The sequence below is a fragment of the Falco punctatus genome (genome assembly GCF_963210335.1).
Source record: "Falco punctatus genome assembly, chromosome: 1".
Classification (NCBI taxonomy): domain Eukaryota; kingdom Metazoa; phylum Chordata; class Aves; order Falconiformes; family Falconidae; genus Falco; species Falco punctatus.
In genome coordinates, this window is record NC_137580.1 from 111343542 (window position 1) to 111362596 (window position 19055).

The window sequence follows — 19055 nt, forward strand, 5'->3', positions numbered from 1 at the left end:
TTGGTACAATTGAGAATGACAGCTGAAAGCCAGTTAGCAGTTCAGCCTTCCACACTCAACTAAGAATGATTCTATAAAGAGTATGTTTTTTACAGATTCATACTTTTCTAGGAAGCTCTTCCACAGGTTTCTCTTCTTTCTGAAATAACGTTGAAACCAAAAAGTCAGCAAAACTGCCGATATAGTTAATGGGTTGGCATTACCCTGTACATATCCTGGGATTCCCTCCCAGCTCTGCTAATTCCATCAGTCCCCTCCTGGTGATCCTCAGAGATGCATTTCATAAAGAAAAGTCAGTAAAAGATTCTTATTTTTAAATATATATATATAAAATTTTTGAGTCTTAGTATCCCAGTTTCTTCCCCGTTATGAACAATTTAACTCAACCCTTTATCCACATCTGTGTCATACCCCAAGCCCAATGAATATAGGACATTAACCTTTTGAGTCCCATCTATTGGTCAGATTTTGTCTTTGCCACTTCCAGTTACAAATTATAGCTGTGAGAATTTTTTACATACACCCAAGGCCTAACTGAAAGTCCAAACTGTAAATTAAAAATTAGTTTAGCAGTAAAGGCCATTATACTTACTCTACTTCTTGAATCCACATTTAGGAGGCACACTCCACAGGCAAGATCTTGAGCATTTTTAATCCCTGGACGCAGCATACAAGAAGAGAAATCCAGTGAGTTTTCATCTGGCTAAAGAAATAAGACAATAAAATTCAGACATTTTCAGTAACTGAAAAAGTTTCAGACATCACAAGAAAAATTATTGATCCGGTTGCTACCGAGAGCCATGGTGTCACACCGGCAACATGGCAGGGATGACATATTACATTTTCTCATAAACTGATGGGTGATTTAATCAAAGCCATTAGTATGTATTTGCAATCCTGCTATGCAATCTCTATCAGCATTAATTTATAACACTCAAGCTCTTGAAAAAGGGTTAGACTACAAAGGAAAGAATTCTTAAGTTCCACATTCCCACATCAAAAGGGGAAGAAACTTCTGAGAAAAGAGCCCAGGCGGCGGCTGCTACATTTCAACTGCAGCGCATTAAGAACTGGATGAAGATAAACAGTGGTATGCAACAACTATTTGTGCAGCTGCAAGGAAACAGGCATCAGCCAGCACAGCCTTCACTAGTTAGCATTTGAAGTGGTGTTTGTATCAGTGTTTATTGTCCTGAATTCCGTATTATTGCCTGATCAAAAAAGGGCAGTTGTTACTCTTTCTGATGGTTTTTCTGAATGTAGAATACGGGACAGCAGTACAAAATGGGATACTAAGGTTAACCAAACCATAGAAGAATTAAGGTCACCAGCCATACACAAGCTCAGGTTAACGAGAGGCAAAGGCTGGGAGAATAAGCCCACAAATAAGTAATAAATTAAGGTAGTCACTTTTCCAATACATAATCTTACATTTCAAGTAATCTTACATACAAGATAGATGGCTTAAAATTTGCATAAGGACAGTTAAAAACTGTTGAAGTTTTGCTTGAAGATAGTACTGCAAATAAAAACAATGAGTAGAAATGCAAGAAGCTTAAAAAAATAGTGTGATCCTAGAGCACGTGTACTCTTAACCTACACTCTAGGTATGCTGATCATGCTCCCCTGCTGAACAGCTGGAGAATAACTGGAATCCTGAAAAAAAAATATCCTTTAATCTTTAAGTAGATCGATCAAATTAATAAAGGCACTCTAATATTTGTTTACCAAATGCATGAGTGAAGCAAATGAGAAGGTCATCCTGTAATTTGCAGTGAAAAACCACAAGGCTGTGCATAAAATTACCTTGTAACAAAGTCCTTTAAAAGATAAAATTAACCTTTCCAAGCACATGCCTCCAAGCTAGGATCCTTCTCTTTACTTAATTGGCTCTTGTGCATCATTTGGGATCCGTGACTGCAACACTAGGAGGAGGAGGCATGGATTCCACACCTTCCAGTTACCCACGTGGAGAAAAGAAACAATAAGGGGTGATTTTGAGAACTACAGGAGTCCGGAGTCCCTGTCTCTTGGGTACCCTCAGAGGTACTCTGTGTATATGAGAAGTCACTGTTGCAGCTCCTACTATGCTTAAAATTTAACTTGGCTGCCACCAGCCAGGAGCCACCGCCGCTTGGAGAACACGTGGTCAAGCTTTGGACTTTAAGGTAATCCCTGTAATCTTCCAAGGAAAAGCACTTTAAGAACTAAATTTTAATCCACTTGCTTAAATCAGGAGAGGATCATGATAGCTTTTCAGATTGTTACTATCAACAATGCCAGAGTTCAAACAGATGAATCCCAGTCTATCAACTTCACTTGCCAAGCAGTAAAATATTGAAAGTATACATTTCATATTGTGACAGGCTTTGTGCAATGCAGGACACCACAAAAAATACCTGCTTGCTACAACTGTTTGTACTGGAGAGGTTTAAAATGTGTAAAAAGGGACTGATTATTATGGTTTATTCAAATTTTACTAAGTTTCTCTTAATTGGAGAGGTCCACAGACACTCAGGATCTCATCTAAATCATTAAGACACTAAGTAAGGTAAGATCATGTTTGTACATAAATAACAGTTTTCTCACAGAGAGCTTTAAACTGGATTCCACAAATAAGTGCATTTCTGTCGCAGCACTCTCCAAACTATCAGGCTGCAACAAGGTCTTTTACCATCTCATACCAATACACTCTTCATGCCAGTCCCTCTGCTGCCTTCTCCTAGCCTCTCTCTGCTTCTTCCTCTCTCTCTTCCTCGGCTGCTCTCTCTTCATTGGCTGCCCAACCTCTTAACAGAACCAGCCACACCTGCACTGCATCTACATCAGCCAACCCACCGCCCCTGAAGCCAGCCCACAGCTGTATATTATCAATGCTAATTAACCCAGCTCCATTCCTCTACACATTTCCATTTCGCAAGAGAAAAATACAACCTGTAACGTTAGAACACCCCATGAAATCACTTTACATATAATTATGACATTTCTTTTAGTAAAGACATTGCTTGGTTTTGGTCTTACCGTTAAAGCAGCAAGTGACATGAAGCTTATTAGGTTGTTCCACACTTTATCAATATCCTTCAGCAGCTGCTGGAGTTTCTCACTACAAACAGCAGTTGCTTTGATACCCAGTTCAACTCTCTTTGTTACTCTGTAGACTTCAACAACCCCTGTTGATAAAAAACACAGTGGAGGGGTAGCAGAGAATCCATTGCCAGCACAGGTTCCTGAGACTTTAACTCAGAAATAGCACAAAACAAGGAAGGCACACAAAAGGTTGTCAGGTTATTTCAAAGTAGTAGTTACATTTATTTAGCAGAAGAGTTGTTCCATTATTTCAGCACAGGCAAAGATTAACCTAAAAAATAATACCATTTTTTGAAAGATTGATTCTATATTACTGTTTTTCAGAGGAGAACTTACATTGAAAGAGACATGGTAAATTAAAACATACCTAGTAAATATTCCATGCCTTGAGCAGACTGGATAACTTCCGTGCAAACGGATGAACTACTTATTCCATTTAAGGTATCATTTGCTTTCTTTATGACCTGGTGGAAATTAATTTCATAAAATGATGGTGTTATCCATCTTAAAATAATTATTATGAACAAGACAGTCCCCAACAGAAACTGTTATACAAAAAAGGAGGCAAACTAAATACAAAATCACTGCCATACTCCATCACACATTTTTATATATTCATCCTGTAACTGCAAGTAGATCAGGGGAAAAGCATGAACATTTAAAACCTTGATGTATTTCCCCAAATATTTTCATTACCAAAATAATAGTTTTAAGAGTATGCATGCATTGCTATCTAGTTTAACAATAGCATTCACAGTTTTGGCTGTCTAATACTCACAGGCAAAGAAGAAATTTGCAGGAAAACTGATCTGGCTGTGAAACAGCTGACACTCATTACCAGAAAAGTAATGTCCCCTCTGTACAGCACATTAAACAAGCCTGTTTCTCAAGAAGTGCTGAAGAGCCTGATGCTGGTATCAGTGCCCTGAACAACATGCCTTACTGGGCATGTAAAACACAGGAACGCCACATTAACTAGTCAACCTGAAAATTTAGGCAAAAGCCAAACTAATCACAAACGACAGGGAGATTAGTATAGGATCTTTAACTGAGGAGGTGATGCTTCTGCTGTGAGACAGCTTTTGGTTTAAAAACTATAATCCACTTGGGCTGACTCAGACCCTTTCTGCCCCTATACGGTCTTAAAACACTGAATGAGGTGGTACCTACAGGAAGGAGGAAAGGGTTTCAGAGGAGGCTACACACTTACTTGCAGGGCGCTCTCCAAGCATCTTTGCCATTCATATGCATACCTCTCACTTTCCTATTTGAGAGAAAAGGACAGTCTGAATCTTGTTCTACACACATTTCCCTTTCTCCTATCACAACAGACATACAGCAGAGAGGTATTTTAAGAGACTGTTTGTAGATTAGCTACATAAAATTTCAGGACACCTATTTCTAGTATTTCCGTATTTCCCCCATTCTCTAATTATTCTCTTAGCACCTGAACTCTACAATTTGATTTCTGGGAGTTAGAGCTAATTTCAAAAGGAAGAACGTATAAGAGTAAAACATTTGCATTGCACATACCTACTCCCAACACATTCGTTACAGGTCTGCTGTTCTAGAAATGGGCATTAGCAGAAGCTAATCTGAGTCCATTTACCATCTAGTCTCAAGACGAGCAAGAAAAACAACCACCACACACCCAAAAAAGTTAAGCCATTTCCCAAAGCCAATGGTCTCAGTGCCAAAGCTGAGATTAGATTTGTCATAACTAACTTCCAGTTACAAGCTTGGACTCCAAGGTCAAGTGATTCTGACCGAGTTTCAGACAACAGCATTTTCCCCACAAGACTTTAAAGACAGGAGAGAAGGAATCTCCTTTATGAGCAGTTTCTAACCAAGACATCTAACCTTACCCAGATGCCATCATACCCTAAGTTCAAATAGCTAAAGTCCCAAAGAGTTGGATACAGAACACTCTTGATATCACACTGATGGAAGTCATTCTCAATTTACTTGTATTCCAGGTAACTCCTTACCTCAACTTCCCCAGTCAAGTCTTTGTATTTGTCTCTGATGACAGGCAAAGCAGGCTTCTCACTTAGAGTATTTGAACGATCTCTAAATGGCTGTTCCAAAACTGGTAAAGGTGAAGAGCGACTGATTTCTCTGTCACCTAGGCTTAAGCTCCTTTTATGAGACCCTAAAAAGTTAGGTTATAAACAAGTTATTCTTTTACTCATAAAGGCACAGACTATTTAAAATTAATAAAGTGGTAGCAAAGGTTGCCCTACTGCTCCAGAACAAAGCCTTCTATTTACTTAGCAACTGGTGCAAATTTCCCCAGCCCCTCAATTTGTACAACTTTTTGGCACCACAAATATATTTTTTTTCTAGAAAAAGACCTGTTCCAAATGCCATGGAAATGAATAAGAAGATTCAGCTCACTTCCAGTAGCCTTTGGAACAATCCGTATTAGCTAACTTATAATTCAATTAGAAAAATTAGCCTTTGATAAACACATGCATTATGAGCTTCCTCCACCCTGCGCAGGCTTACCTTGAACAGACAGGTCAAAGGTAGCCAGTTCATTCTTGATCATTTCTTCACTAGATTTCACCTTGCCTTGGGAAGTTGCCACCAAGAAGTCAAACTTGCTGATTTTTGGCTTTTCACTTTGGAATTCTCCAAAGTCATCTGTGGACTCTCTTCCCAGTTGAGAAGAGATACCACTACTAAGGAAATCTGCCTCCTGATTTGTATCAGCTGCTGCATCCTGTGCTTCTGATGATGGTCTTGCAAAATCACCAAAGTCTCCAATGTCATCATCACTTGGACCACTGGATATTGGTCCAGAGTCTTTAAAGTTTGCAAAGGCTGCAAAGGAAACATCCTGTAAAGCATCCTCTGTGGAAAAGGTTGTCACTTTGGAAACTGTTGTCATGGTAATGTTTTCTGAACTGCCAAACAAGGTCTCCTTCTTCTGAAGAACAGAAGTAGCTGCAGAGGATCCACTTCCTGAAGACTGGACAAAGGAGGAGAGCTTCTTGCCCTGATGAATATCTTCTTTGTCAGACCAGTCATAGCTTGCCAGGCTGCTGACTGCAGACCCACTGTTATAGCTTCCAAATGGGGCGCATTTTAAGTCATCTATATCTGAAAAAGACAAACCCCTACAATTAGAAGCTGAAGTTCAAACGTTAATCTCTCTACACTGTATAAAAACAATGGCAACTTGCTAAGAGTCTTAAAGAACTGCAAGAACACACACAGTGAATCGTTGTTTCAATGAGGCTTAGAGTTTGCACAAAAATAACCTAAAAAATACCTAAGCAATTAATACAAAAATTTATCCATTTAATAAATGTAAGCCTTGACCTTTGTATATTGTCTTATATTTGAAGCTGAAAGGCGCCATTCCACTACAGGTAGTGAAAAGACACTTTAGACCCCCACGTTTCTAGACAGTACAGACTGCACAGATCACCAGTTCAGTTTTCTGATACTGGCTGCAGAATCTACAATCAAAACCAACCACATAGAAGACTGGGCTAACTTTTCCATTCCCTCTGATAATGTATTAATACACTTTAATTTTATATTCATGCTCTGATACAAATTATGTATAAATGTGCTGCAAAAATTTTTAAAAAAACAGAAATCCTGTTTAAGCTTATCACAGTTACTGCGGTGCCGCATGGCTGACTCTTCAAACTTACAGGTTCCAGGAATGACATGAATATTGCAAAGATCATGTTTTAGCTTTTACAAACTATTTATTCAGTTAAGTATAGAGAAAATCCAATTATTTTGCAGAAAGCTACAAACATTTGATACTCACCTGGCAATTATATGGGCCAATAGGCTCTTCTCACTGCCATGAGCAGGTATGAGACACAGAGCCTGGCTGCTTACATTAGAGGCAGGAAAGGAGCCTGCACAGTGACCAGGGTCTGCTGGGCTTTGTCCGTTATTCATTCAACTGATCTTTCGCGTTTAGACTGAGATTGATCCATAGTGAAGGCACAGAGAGCCAGGGGCTGGGTAGTTTTCATAAAAGCATTAAAAAAAAAAAAAAAAAGCCCTACCATACTACATTTGGCATTTGTTTTCCAGCATTAACAATTGTCAGTTTGGATTAGACATTCAGCCACTGCTCAGCGCCTAGGGTCAAACGGTCTCGAGGTAAAGCAAACCCAAACCAGAAAATATATTCTCTTAGCATCGTTTTAGCTGACACTCTTGTGATAAACATTATGGTCTTAACTAGCTGGCACACAGCAGCAGCAACCTGGGTTTAATACAGCCAGGGTGGGAACAAGCTGACTTTCCAGCTGCCCTCTTTATTCGATCTGGCCACACTAGCCCAAGGATTAAGCCATTTTAACAAAACATTTCTTCTTTGATTTATTCATTTTGCTGGAATGGGAGAGCACACTATGCTTTAGGCTGCTTTCCAGGCATGACCCACATACATAGCTAATTAAAAAAGTCCCACAAATATGCAATATAATGATAGAGTATAATGGCTACTACAATAAAAGGCCCTTTGCAAGGGGTCAGTGATGCATGGTGTGTCATCTATCAGATCTTCCTAAGGGACAGTCTTCCTGCAGCTGCTGCATTTGCACATGACAGCATCTCAATAACAAACCTTAGCACCTAGCATATATGCAGCAAGATTTCAAAGTGCCATTCAAATATTAAATTTCTAGAGCAAGCAGTTTACAGAAGGGTAAACAGACCAGAGATGAAATCACCTGCTTATGGCAAAACTGAACAGAAAGAAGGCTCCGAGGTGAAAAGGAGCAGACTTGCAAGGGATCAGTAATTTATCACAAGAAACCACACCTTGTGCTCTCAAATGCACGGTTTTGTTTAAGGAAGTTAAATGAAAGCTTTGCTAGCATTAAAGAGAGTGCCAGAATAACCTCCAAAATGTTAGCCAACTGTAATTAATCCTGGGATCTTGAAAATACCACAGCACACTAGGCAACCTTTCCACCCGCCTCCCTCCAATTTGTGTTGACTCCAAAAGCCGGCAAAGATTTAAGCACTGCTATTGTTTCAGCGTTCACCAGGAAATGAAAAGAAAGGGATGATCCTATTGTGAAGATCTGCACATTCACATTCTATTGTGAATGATTTCTTTGATAATTGCTAAGAGTTTGAGCTGAAAATACATCCTAAAGGACCAGGTCAGTGTACTCCATCTGATCCTGGCTCAGGGACAGGCAGAACCAGCAGCAGGCTTCAGTGGGAATCCTGAACACCCCATGCCTCGCCTGCAATCAATAGGCCATGGCAGGGAAGGCAGAAACAGTGTTTTAATTATTCACAAATTAAGATTCAAGATTCTCTACGTGAGTTCATGCAGATGTGAAACCCATCTGCATAGGTGTAAGAGCTGAGATTAAATTTAATAGTTCAATTCTGTACATTTTATTTATTTGAATAGTTACGAAAGGATTACTCTGGTGAATACACTTTCCTAAGGTATTCTATTACAGGAAAAATACTGTGTTCAGAGACAGTGTTTACAGCTAAAGCCGTCCTAAAACAATTTATTGAAAAGTATGAAAAATAAGAATGTATGTGTAACTGTCCGTAATCCAAGGTAAACTAGCTTTTATAAGAATTTTTACTCCATTGCAGAAGACCAAACATTTGCTGTGCCAAGCACTGCACTTCATAGAATCATTTGTGACAGATGTTTTTGAGTAGAGGAAGTAAAACCATACCCTTTGTCATAGCTGTGGCAACACTAAAGGCTTATTTGAGCTCTTAGTACCTTTGCTGCACAATGAAGAGAGGAGCTTTCCCCCCAACAGGTGGCACAGCAACTTGCCACCAGACTAATAAGCAAAGAAGCAGTTTACATGTGAAAAGCACTTCTTGGCTAACCCTAGAGAACTCTTCATGATGTGGGTATCTTTATTATTGGCAAAAAGATTGTTTTATTAAGCAGTGTTAAGAACTGCTCCTCCAACAGCCTTTTTCTTAAAAACCAAAGATACGTGTGATGAATAAAAAAGCTCCAGTTACAATGCTCCAGTTGTAGCCTCTGATGTAACAAAAGCTTCGTTTTGCTGGTATGGCAATTCAAAATTTTAAAAGATGCATGTGTATCCATAGTATTTTTTTCAAAGCAAGAGATGATTAAGTGGGGGAAAAAAATTAATTACTTCTAACTAAACATCACACTTAAGGAAGAAGGTGCAGCTACCACCATTTCCTTCTGGAGGACACTTTTAGTAAGAACAGAATCTGAACAGCTGAGAAGCATCAAATTTTATCAAAAAAATGAGCAAAGACTAAATTCATTCAAACTCTTATGAAAACACTTTGTTTTGTGGATACACAATCTTTTTTTGCAAGGTTAAAAGTGATTTCTTAGTTAGCATTTTTTTGGAGAGCATACAGCAAATTCCCTGTCGAAGCAGGGCAGATCGTGAATTGATCTTGCATTAGGAATCCTACAACCCTACCACAAGAGATTTACCAATAGATTTCAGTGAAATGTATTGCCATAAATCAGTATTCCTTAGTAATCTCAGTAGCAATTCTGTGGTGTCTTTCAGAAATGACACAAGAGATTTGAGTTTAGTTTTGTTATAAAAACCCAAAAGCTCTTACTCCCGATAGAGTTAAAGCCACACGTCATTAGCACTGTCAGCTTTGCAATGGTGAAAACACACCCAGATTAAATCACTGGATATAGATTCTCAAATCACATAGATGGGGGCAAGATGGGATGGGTGCATGTGTGCCTGTAGAAATCCAAGTCAGATCCATTCAAGTATCATGTAACCAAACTTCTTTTCCTCAAAAATATTCTCTAGTGAACCGAGAATGGAAAAAGTGATCTCCACAGCATCATGCTGAAGGGCAGTAAGTTTCCAAAAGCTTTAGAAACCAAACCAAATTTGTATTTCTTCCAAAGCAAAAGGTTTGAAGATATTTACCATTTACTTTCCATCCATTTTGAACTACCAAACCACAGTCCAACCTGCCTGGTCATCACCTGGGGCCAGCCACAGCTATACAATCCAGCCTGCTGGAAAAAGGCAAGGCAATAGCTGCCAAGGAATGTACGGGAGAATACTGACAGAGGATGAAAAACAGTTAAAACACCATTCCTCAGCGTTATCTCATCTACAGAAAAACTTGACATCCTTCATTTCAGCCAACTATAACAATTTATTTCAACGACCAAGGATTAAGTTATGGCTGGAGGCAATTTACAAGCTGGAGCCTTCAATGTCAACAGTTTAATCATTTAAGGAAAACTCTTGACAGCCTTAGTGATATTCTAAAGAAAACTGAAAAAGACAATTCAGAAGACTGTAATATATTTAGTGATTTTAACCAACATAGTTTTTATATTTCAGTTTATATTAAATACTGATGAATAAATAAATCTCATGTCATTTTAGGGTTGTTAGAGTGATGCACGTGGTAGCTAGTTCTGTTCCTTGTGGAACAGCATCAGCACACCAAAACCAGAGCTGTTAACACTAGGAACATCACCAGCGGTTTGAGCAACAAGTTCACAGACTGGACAGAGACAGGCACCACCTTCTTACCAGTTCCAGTGGGGCTTCACCTGATAAAGGCAGAGATGAAACTGGAAGAATACAGAGCCTTGTACGTACTGCTGCTATCTGTGTCATGCCTATCAGCAATCAGGAAAATTCAAAGCCCATTTCTCAGGTGGTGAAGTCTGGAACAGTGTTAATGATAAGGGAGTTACTCCAATTTACTTTTGCTAAAGGACGGTAGTACCTAGTGCTGCTAAGGTGGAAACCATCAAGAACACTGTACAATAAATAAAAATGAAGGAAAAAGGAGAGAAAAAGCCTTCAAACCTCGTGGAATTAAAGAATTTGCTCATTATTTTTTAATTATCATAATAAACCAACATTTCACAGCAAAATAAAGACCCCCTGAGCTTGCATTGGAAAAAAGGGATGGCTCAGCTCAGTCCCGCAGAGCCCAGGGCAGCTGCTGTGTCTCTGCACCCTTTGGCTCGGCTTGGGAGGTGTGCAGAAAAGACGTACACACCCTCCACTGTTACCCTGCGAAGGCCTCTAAACACATATTGTTATGCTTTTCTATTTCCAGAATTACACTGAAGGAGAGCAAGTGAGTGAATTTGACTGTCAAGTCTGGACAAAAATGTAATAGTCATGAACATTACTCTCCCTCCTCCAGGTGTGATTAGGTGAACCAATACTAACAGCACAAGCTCTGCAGAACTGCGTGTCTCTGCTTTATGTTCAAGCCTTCAGTTTAAAAAGCTGTAGGGCTAGGCATAACCTACTGGTTCTCCAGAATAAAAGACGGGGGTGGTGGGCTTTTTTTCTTTTTCTTTCTTTTAAGGTATCTCAAGATTGGTGTAAAGAAGAAAAAACATGGTCTGGTTTCTAGTCTGGTTTTTGGTCTTGTGGCAAGGAACTACAAAAACCCAGTTTGCGCTGACTTAATCTTTTAACTATATTCTACATCTCAATTATTTTCAGCTTTTTACCTTGTCTGCTAATTTGACATTAATCCCAAATTGTTAGTGGCCCAGGATTTGGAGGAATTCAAAGTGGCATAATTACGTGACACAAATTTGCAGCTGTCATTCATGTTTGAAAGTTTCAGTATTTAGAAAGGCAGGACTTCCCAAACAGAAAAAGGAATCAGGGCCCTTTACTTTGGGGCACTGATTAACTCACTCTAGATTGGCTAAATAAATACCAGAATATTGTTTAATGGGCTCCTACTCATAAAGGCCTAGATAGTGACACATTTTCCAGTTGGTCCCCTTCACAAAGGTGTATCATAACCTTGGCTGGCAGCAGGGAAGTCCAGATGAGCAGACAACAGCACAGACAGTGTCGTTTCTGTCTTCAGCCTGAACTACCACCATACCAACTCACAGAAACACCCCTGCCATCCACACATTTCCGCTATTCAACCCCTCTCAAAAAGTGCTCTGTTGAAAAATATTATTTAGCCTGATACAGAAAGCGTCAGAAGCGCACAGGGAGCGAGGTTAAAGTGTTTGAAGAGGAGAAAGAGGCTCACTCACACGCTGCTCTGCAAGAGAAAGGCACTCGCCAGCTCTAAGGGGATACTATAACTTTAAACTTTGTATTTTTCAGGAAAAAGACATACATTGCTGGTTTGCAACAAATCACACACATCCCCACGTTTTCAAAATATGCCAAGATAATATTTATTAACACAGCAGGACTTACAGATCACAAAAGATAGTGATACATAGGAGCTCATAAGGGCGTTATCAGAATAAAGCATGCAGGTCAATACTTGCAGAAGAGAGATATCAAAGCAGATCTGAGAAGGCACATTCACACAGGAAATGTTTAGTTGAAATTAGACATTAGAAAAGCAGCAAAAAACCTGAAGTTGATTAAAATATACAGAGATCTCCAATAATGCCAAAGAAAAAGGTACTTTACAGATTTGTCAGTGCAGCAAATGGATAACCCTTTGAGAATACCCAGGCGAGGGTATGCTCTCGCTGCAACGTTCAGCAGGACGCGGAACAAATTAGGTTCATATAACATGACTAGGTGCTAATTAAAATGCTTTTGTCTTGGACTGAAACATAAATTTGGTTTAAAAGAAGCAGCCTGGTTGAAACTAACAGCATGCAGCCAGTGCTCAAAGGGTTATACGAAGTAAATGCAAGAGAAATCAGGCAACATTAGTATAATCTACCTTCCACACAAAGACTTATAGCAAAGTTTAAAGAGACCGTATCCCCTTTGGAGAGAGCAAAACTGAAAACCTTTCTTCCCTTAGAGATCAAAGTCCGTTGTATGGGAAGCAACTTAACAATTTCTTTCTAATTCCCAGTGTAAAGCAACCTACCTGCCCATACCTGGAAGCTATGGAACATGAAATCTCAGTAGCCAAAGGACAAAGACCTCTGCATCAGTATGTCAGAAAAGTCAAATCATTTATCAGCACCTCTGTCCCGCTGCTGTTTCACTGGAGATGTTACACGGTGCTTACAAACATACAGTTCCCAATGATTAGTCTCCCATTTCTCAGCAGTGAGGATGACAAAGGGATACTGTCCCTTTTTGACATTAGATTTACAGATCGAAGAAAATTAAGAGAAAAAAAATCTGCTTTTTAACTTTATGTAAACTGAAAAAATTGGCTTGAACATCGGCAGTTCATAGTTTGAAATGCATCAAACACACATAAAGGAACACATGAGAACAGAAGTATTCGTAACAAATCATCCAGAGCACGCTTCGCTACGAAATGCAAACAGAGTTAAATGGAGTAAGACTCTCCCTGTGGAAAAACACCTAGCTTGGCACCATAGGAGAATACAGGCTTGTTTAAGTTTAATAAAAATAGCTTCTAATTAATACTTCAGAGTTCAAAAGTTTAGCAACAAGCACATGATCGGCTAACCCCTTTAAACAAACCAAAAAAGTCTTTCCTGCCACAAATGGCAATTATTAATCACTGATTTCTGTGGCAAAAGCTCACATCCTGTAGAAGAGCTACTTAGGTCAAACTACCACCAAAAGAGGCTAGAAAAATATTAGGAAAAAGTGCTTTCAAAACCAAAATAAACATTCAAGAATACACTGTAGGTGCTACGTTTTCGACAGCTCACTCAACTTGGAGTTTTACCAAGCAGTAATATGAAAATTAAATGTCTTTGCTAATAAATTATTCCTGATATTTTTTACCCTGTTATAGAGTATCTTCCATGTCAAAGTTGCCAACTTACTTCTCTCCCCTACTTAAAAATATTGTATAATGCAAAATTACAGTACTGTGTATTTTCTCTACCCTTATCTGCAAAAATGGAAGAAATATTTCATATGGAAATAACCAATTCTTGCAGTAACAGCTTTTACATTTACAGTTTGTATGCTCCCCCCTGCTCAGAAAAGCCTTTGACTGCATAATACTTGTCACTAGAACACAGTAATGGTTCCTGTATTGTTGAAGGCCACAGAACATTTAACTACATCTTATCTTCCTATGTACACATGAAAAGAAAAAGCAGGACACTTGGGAAATTTGTTTTATGATATGTGATCAGATCAGAGATGGTCAATTCACTCTCTCAGGAATACTTTCATGAAGGGAAATTAAAGAAGGTGAAAACTCGACAGGGATAAAGTAAAAGTCCCATGGTTCTAAATTTAGGTCCAGGAGTTACCAATCATGAGACTAGCATTTACAGGCCCTTTGCACAACTATTCCAATGAGGGTTTGAAGTCTAAAAGTGTATGCAATACTTCTACTTGCAGTCCTGCAAAATACTGGTTACACATATTAAGCCCCACCGTAACAGGAATATACTACTGTTGTTGATTAGACAGCTTTTCATTAACAGCATAAATTAGTGTTCTGCCTACCCTTTTAGAAGCACAGAGCGGGTTAAGTCCCCAAGCCAAATGTTTTGTTGAAACCAAGAGATTAAAGTGAGACTCTCTGCCATTCGTCTTGCTAATATGAATGGAATGACATTGTTTGCATTAGAAAATTTTCCACTCGAATCCCTTACGTGACAGTAGCTAACAGGTACCAGTAATATGTTGTTGTCAAATCTCAAAAATAAACTGGCATGGAGTTCAAACTGTTCAATCTATTTATAGTCTTCTAAGACAAAAAATAAACACTGCCCTGCTAAGGGGCTGTTGGCTAGCGGGTACAGAGATTTAGAAGTCTTTCACTACTGAAAGACTAGTGCATAATACTGTAATTAGCACACAGAAGAACACTGACATCTCCACCACCTACGTTACCAGAGCAATCTAACCAGTTCCTCACCTGCTGCTGGTGGATGCTGGCCACTAACTGTTGGCAAATCCAAAGAGCTATCAGACATGACATGCTTAAGATCTCCTCCCACATCAGCCAGTTTCATGTCAAACTGAACAGACAACGCGTCTTCAGAATCCTCCTTGCCGACACTGCTGCCACCAATAGAAGGGAGATCCAGAGACTTCACCGAAGCAGAGTCTTCTTTGGCCTGCTTGAAAGCTGCAACTTTGTCCACCAGGGACTTCTCTGCGCTGTTGCACGTGGAAGAAAACTTGCTGGAGTGAAAGTCAGCAAAATCATCATCACTCTTCACTAAAGAAAGCGTGTTGTCCTTTGCCTCCTCAAAGCCTGCTCCAGAGCCTTCCAGAGAAAGCTGTTTGAAGATATCGTATTTGGTGGGCGTTGCAGCGGTGGCAGAACTCTGCCCACTCTTCACTGTGCCAGCAGATGAGCCAGACTGAGGAACGGGACCGGCCTCTAGCTTAAGTGCATTGTATTTGTCATCTGTTTTTTGTTCGGAAAATCCACTGCTATTGTTGAAAGCCATAAAATCTGCAAAGTCATCTTGTCCACTGGCTGATGCGCAATTAGAAAATTCCCCAAAAAGGTTGAACTCTCCAAAGTCATCAGCTAAGCTTGAACTTTTGCTGGGTGCTGGTTGGGCAGTGGTAGTTGGAAGGGGTGGTGGAGGAAAGGAGCCTGATTTTGATGCATTAAATGCAGGTGGAAAGGATGGCTGCTTGTTTTCTCCGGTAGAGGAAAAGAGATCCAAGTCTGCTAGATTCAAAGAGGTCTTTGCTTGTGTTTGCTGTTTTGGCTGAACGGGCAAAGAAGGGAAGGATGTAGGGAAAGTTTTGTCTTTTGTAGGTGGCTCTAACGGTGAGATACTGTCAGCGGTTTTAAAATCTGTGAAACCATCATCGGTTCCTGCGGGCTTGAATTCTGCAAGGTTATCTCCTGAGAATAAAAACAATTAAAAAAACCCTATAATAAGACACTGCAGCGACAACAAATACATCATGCTCACACCATGCAAGCAAGCAAATTATTTCATGCAATGTCAGAAGTTTTTATGCAAACTATTTAAATTAAGACCTCAGGATGCATGTAGAACTGCAAACTCAACTTCTATGAACCACACAAGTTTCAAGGTCAGCAATTCCACTAGTCATTCCAGCAAACACTTAAGTCTTCCTCAAAGTCGTATTAAATTCCCTTTACACCAAGTTAATATCAGAACACACCACAACCAATAGATTCAAAAGGCGATCAGCACTGTCTTATGCAGCTTCCACATAAGTTCCTTTTCCCACCTTGTCCTTCTATTTACCAAGTGGTGAAATGTAAGCTTGAATTTCACTTATATCAATATATTACTTGCTTTAGCACAGAAGCAATTCTTCCCCTCCCTCCCTTTGAAATATTGCCCAAATACAGTTTGTTATGGGGCGTCAGCAGAGGGTTGAGACCAAAGCAACCATGATAAGCTGAAAGGGGAACACAGGAGAGACCAAGCAGGCCTGCCTGGTGGCTGAAGGTACTTGTGAAAAAAGCACACGTGAAAGGCAGACAGCCAACACGCCTGTCCAGCTGAGCATAATGGGGAATCCAACGGGTGAAGAGACAAACACCCAAACAGAAAAGAATGCAAGGCGGTGATCCTAACGTGTTGTTTTAGAACATTTTTAAACTCTCATTTTAATCTATCGTGTTTTCCTTCTGCCAGATTCACCTAAACATACCATAGTGTTAAGTGATCAGAATGTCAGTAAATGCAATATAGATTAGACATTTTCTAGCTTCTGCCAAGACCAATTCCAGTTTTACTAAGAAGCTTGGAGACAGACTTTCATATGAAAGTGAGCATGATTAATCATAAGATGTGCACATCTCTAGTTCAGCTACCTTCTGAATGGAACATTGTGCTATGTAAGGATTATAATTTAAACCTGATTAAACATTAGGTAACAATGTTTTCATTGAACTTACATTAAACACTGTGGTGTACTAATTTTATAAGTTTCTTCATGTTCATATACAATTATTTTTTTTTATAAAGCAATTTCTTTTGAACATGAAAAATGTTGTTTAACCCATTCACCAGCATGTATGTACTTGTTTATTATTACTACTTGTAATTCTGAAGTATTGATGCATACTTTAAGACCTGTCCAATAAACAGATTTTGTTCTATTTTAGAAGTACACCATTAACATTTAATTCTTAAGCTGCCACAGTGTTATACCTGAAATTAGTTTAACCAAGATTTAAAAGGATACTCTTTGTAATAACAGTAAAGGACCATAACTGTACCTGACATATCCTTCCATTCTCTGTCCCCTCCAAATCAATTCACTTGGCCCAGCAACAATACAAATATTTATAAAATTGCTATTCACAGATCAAAACTAAAATATCACAGCAAACTAAACTTACTGATGAATTGCAAACTTTTCCATTAGAAATGTAAGCTGGTGAAAGGGTTACGAGTGGTCAGACCTGGACAGCAGGCAAATACAGTAATTTTCTATATTTTATAACATGTACAGAATGAGATAAAATGTTGTTATTTCATTTCATTGCATGCATTTAATCCTGAAGAGGTATGGAGCATGAGATTACAGGAGTTTCAGAAACTCAGTGTTTGAAAAAAATAATTCCATCTTTGAAAAATAAGGAGTAGCAGTGAACTCAGGTAAGCAGTTTTATCCTAGAATCTAAAGTTGTTTTCTGATAATGAAACAAAATGCTGGGTATAGCATAAATCTGTGGAAGTCAGGTTAAGTTAGTAATCTGTTTATGTTCTGATCTGTCTACTGATAATATATGAAAGCTAGTAGAGTTTGAGAGTTTTTCCCCATCCGATTAAAAAGATGAGATTACCGCTTATATTGCATAAATGAGTTAGACATAGATGGTTCTGGAAAAGGCTTAGGGAGACTGTGCTTTTGTAATTACAGACATTGTACCTCAGATGCCATCTAGTTTTTACTTTTCCCAAACAAAAACAGTTAAACCCAAATTTCAAAATAAGTGATCAGATTTCTTCTTAGAGCACCAGAGACCATGAAAAGTTTAAATACTGCCCTAACAACAGAAAAAAGTTGTGATTTTGTCCAGGAGCATCTTATTCTGTCTTCTAAGAATATATGATTCCTGACTTAAATGAACAAATTCCAACCAAATCATTATTTCAAAATAAAACTGAGAAGCACCCAGAAGAGATGCCAATCTTCTACAAATGTAATTTGTAGATTGTTCCAATAGTATGTTGCACTATTTTTTCAGGATACTTCCTGCTAAGTTGTTTAGAGAAGCAGAATCACCATTGCTCTAGAATTATAGCAATGGAAATTCTGCAGCTTACAGAGAACTGCTAAAAAAATAAAATGAAAATATGTTAAAACAGCTCCAAAAAGCATACCACTTACCTAAGTATTTGCTCTCTGATGGTTGTTCCAATTTACGGAAAGCACTATACTTGTCTCCACAATCTAGTGAATATAAGAAATACATATACATAAAGATGTTATGAATTTATATAGTAAATGTCACATTGTCATAATTGCTCTGAATTTTAAATATTAATATATCTTATCAATGCCAAAACCAAGATATACAAAATATTACAATAAATAGTTCATATTTTTCCTTTTACCTCCAAAAGTAGCTGTATTTTCAGAAGGCTTCTCAGCTGCAATTCCTTTAAACACAGCATACTTATCAGTTGATGAGAGTGTCTTATTACCTGGGAGTGGCATTAGTAAAGAAGGAACACTAAAAACAAAAGAGATAAAAGCAAAGTTCCTTAATTCATCCATAAGAAACCTACTTTTCCAGTTTTTATTTAAAGGACCGTCTTTTTATGACTACACAATTTGAATCACTAAACCTAAGTTTGTACACTAAAGAGTGCTTAATCAAGAACCTGATGTAAATGGCCTCAATATCTATTAAGAATAAGAGCATGTAAACAGGCAGCTGGCTAACTGATGGGTGAATTCAGACTCTCTCTCACCTGATTATATTTCTTTAGGTCAGAAGTCAGTTCTCGCCATTCTTGATTTTAATTTGTACCAAAACATTAACAAAACATTCTAGAACTTTACACCACAGGAATTCTTAGCCCAGGAGAGAATAAGCACACAGACATGCCCCAGGAATCACTGCTGTTTAATTTATCGCTTTGCCCAGGGCAGCGTAAG

At 38.7% G+C, this 19055-nt stretch overlaps 1 protein-coding gene across 6 annotated transcripts in view; it reads right to left on the reverse strand.

The window, feature by feature from the left end:
* SYNRG (synergin gamma) overlaps positions 1-19055 on the reverse strand; it is a 43539-nt gene that overhangs the window by 4881 nt on the left and 19603 nt on the right. For 4 of the 6 annotated variants that reach the window (XM_080399486.1, XM_080399483.1, XM_080399487.1 and 1 more), the window contains 10 exons: positions 18509-18627; positions 18282-18344; positions 14857-15807; positions 5596-6192; positions 5076-5239; positions 4298-4351; positions 3455-3551; positions 3022-3170; positions 593-703; positions 104-139 (listed from right to left, as the gene is read on the reverse strand). In XM_080399486.1, the coding sequence (XP_080255612.1) occupies positions 104-139; positions 593-703; positions 3022-3170; positions 3455-3551; positions 4298-4351; positions 5076-5239; positions 5596-6192; positions 14857-15807; positions 18282-18344; positions 18509-18627 (2341 nt within the window). The remainder of the gene's footprint in view (positions 1-103; positions 140-592; positions 704-3021; positions 3171-3454; positions 3552-4297; positions 4352-5075; positions 5240-5595; positions 6193-14856; positions 15808-18281; positions 18345-18508; positions 18628-19055) is intronic. The other 2 variants (XM_080399484.1, XM_080399488.1) reach the window with 1 other exon arrangement.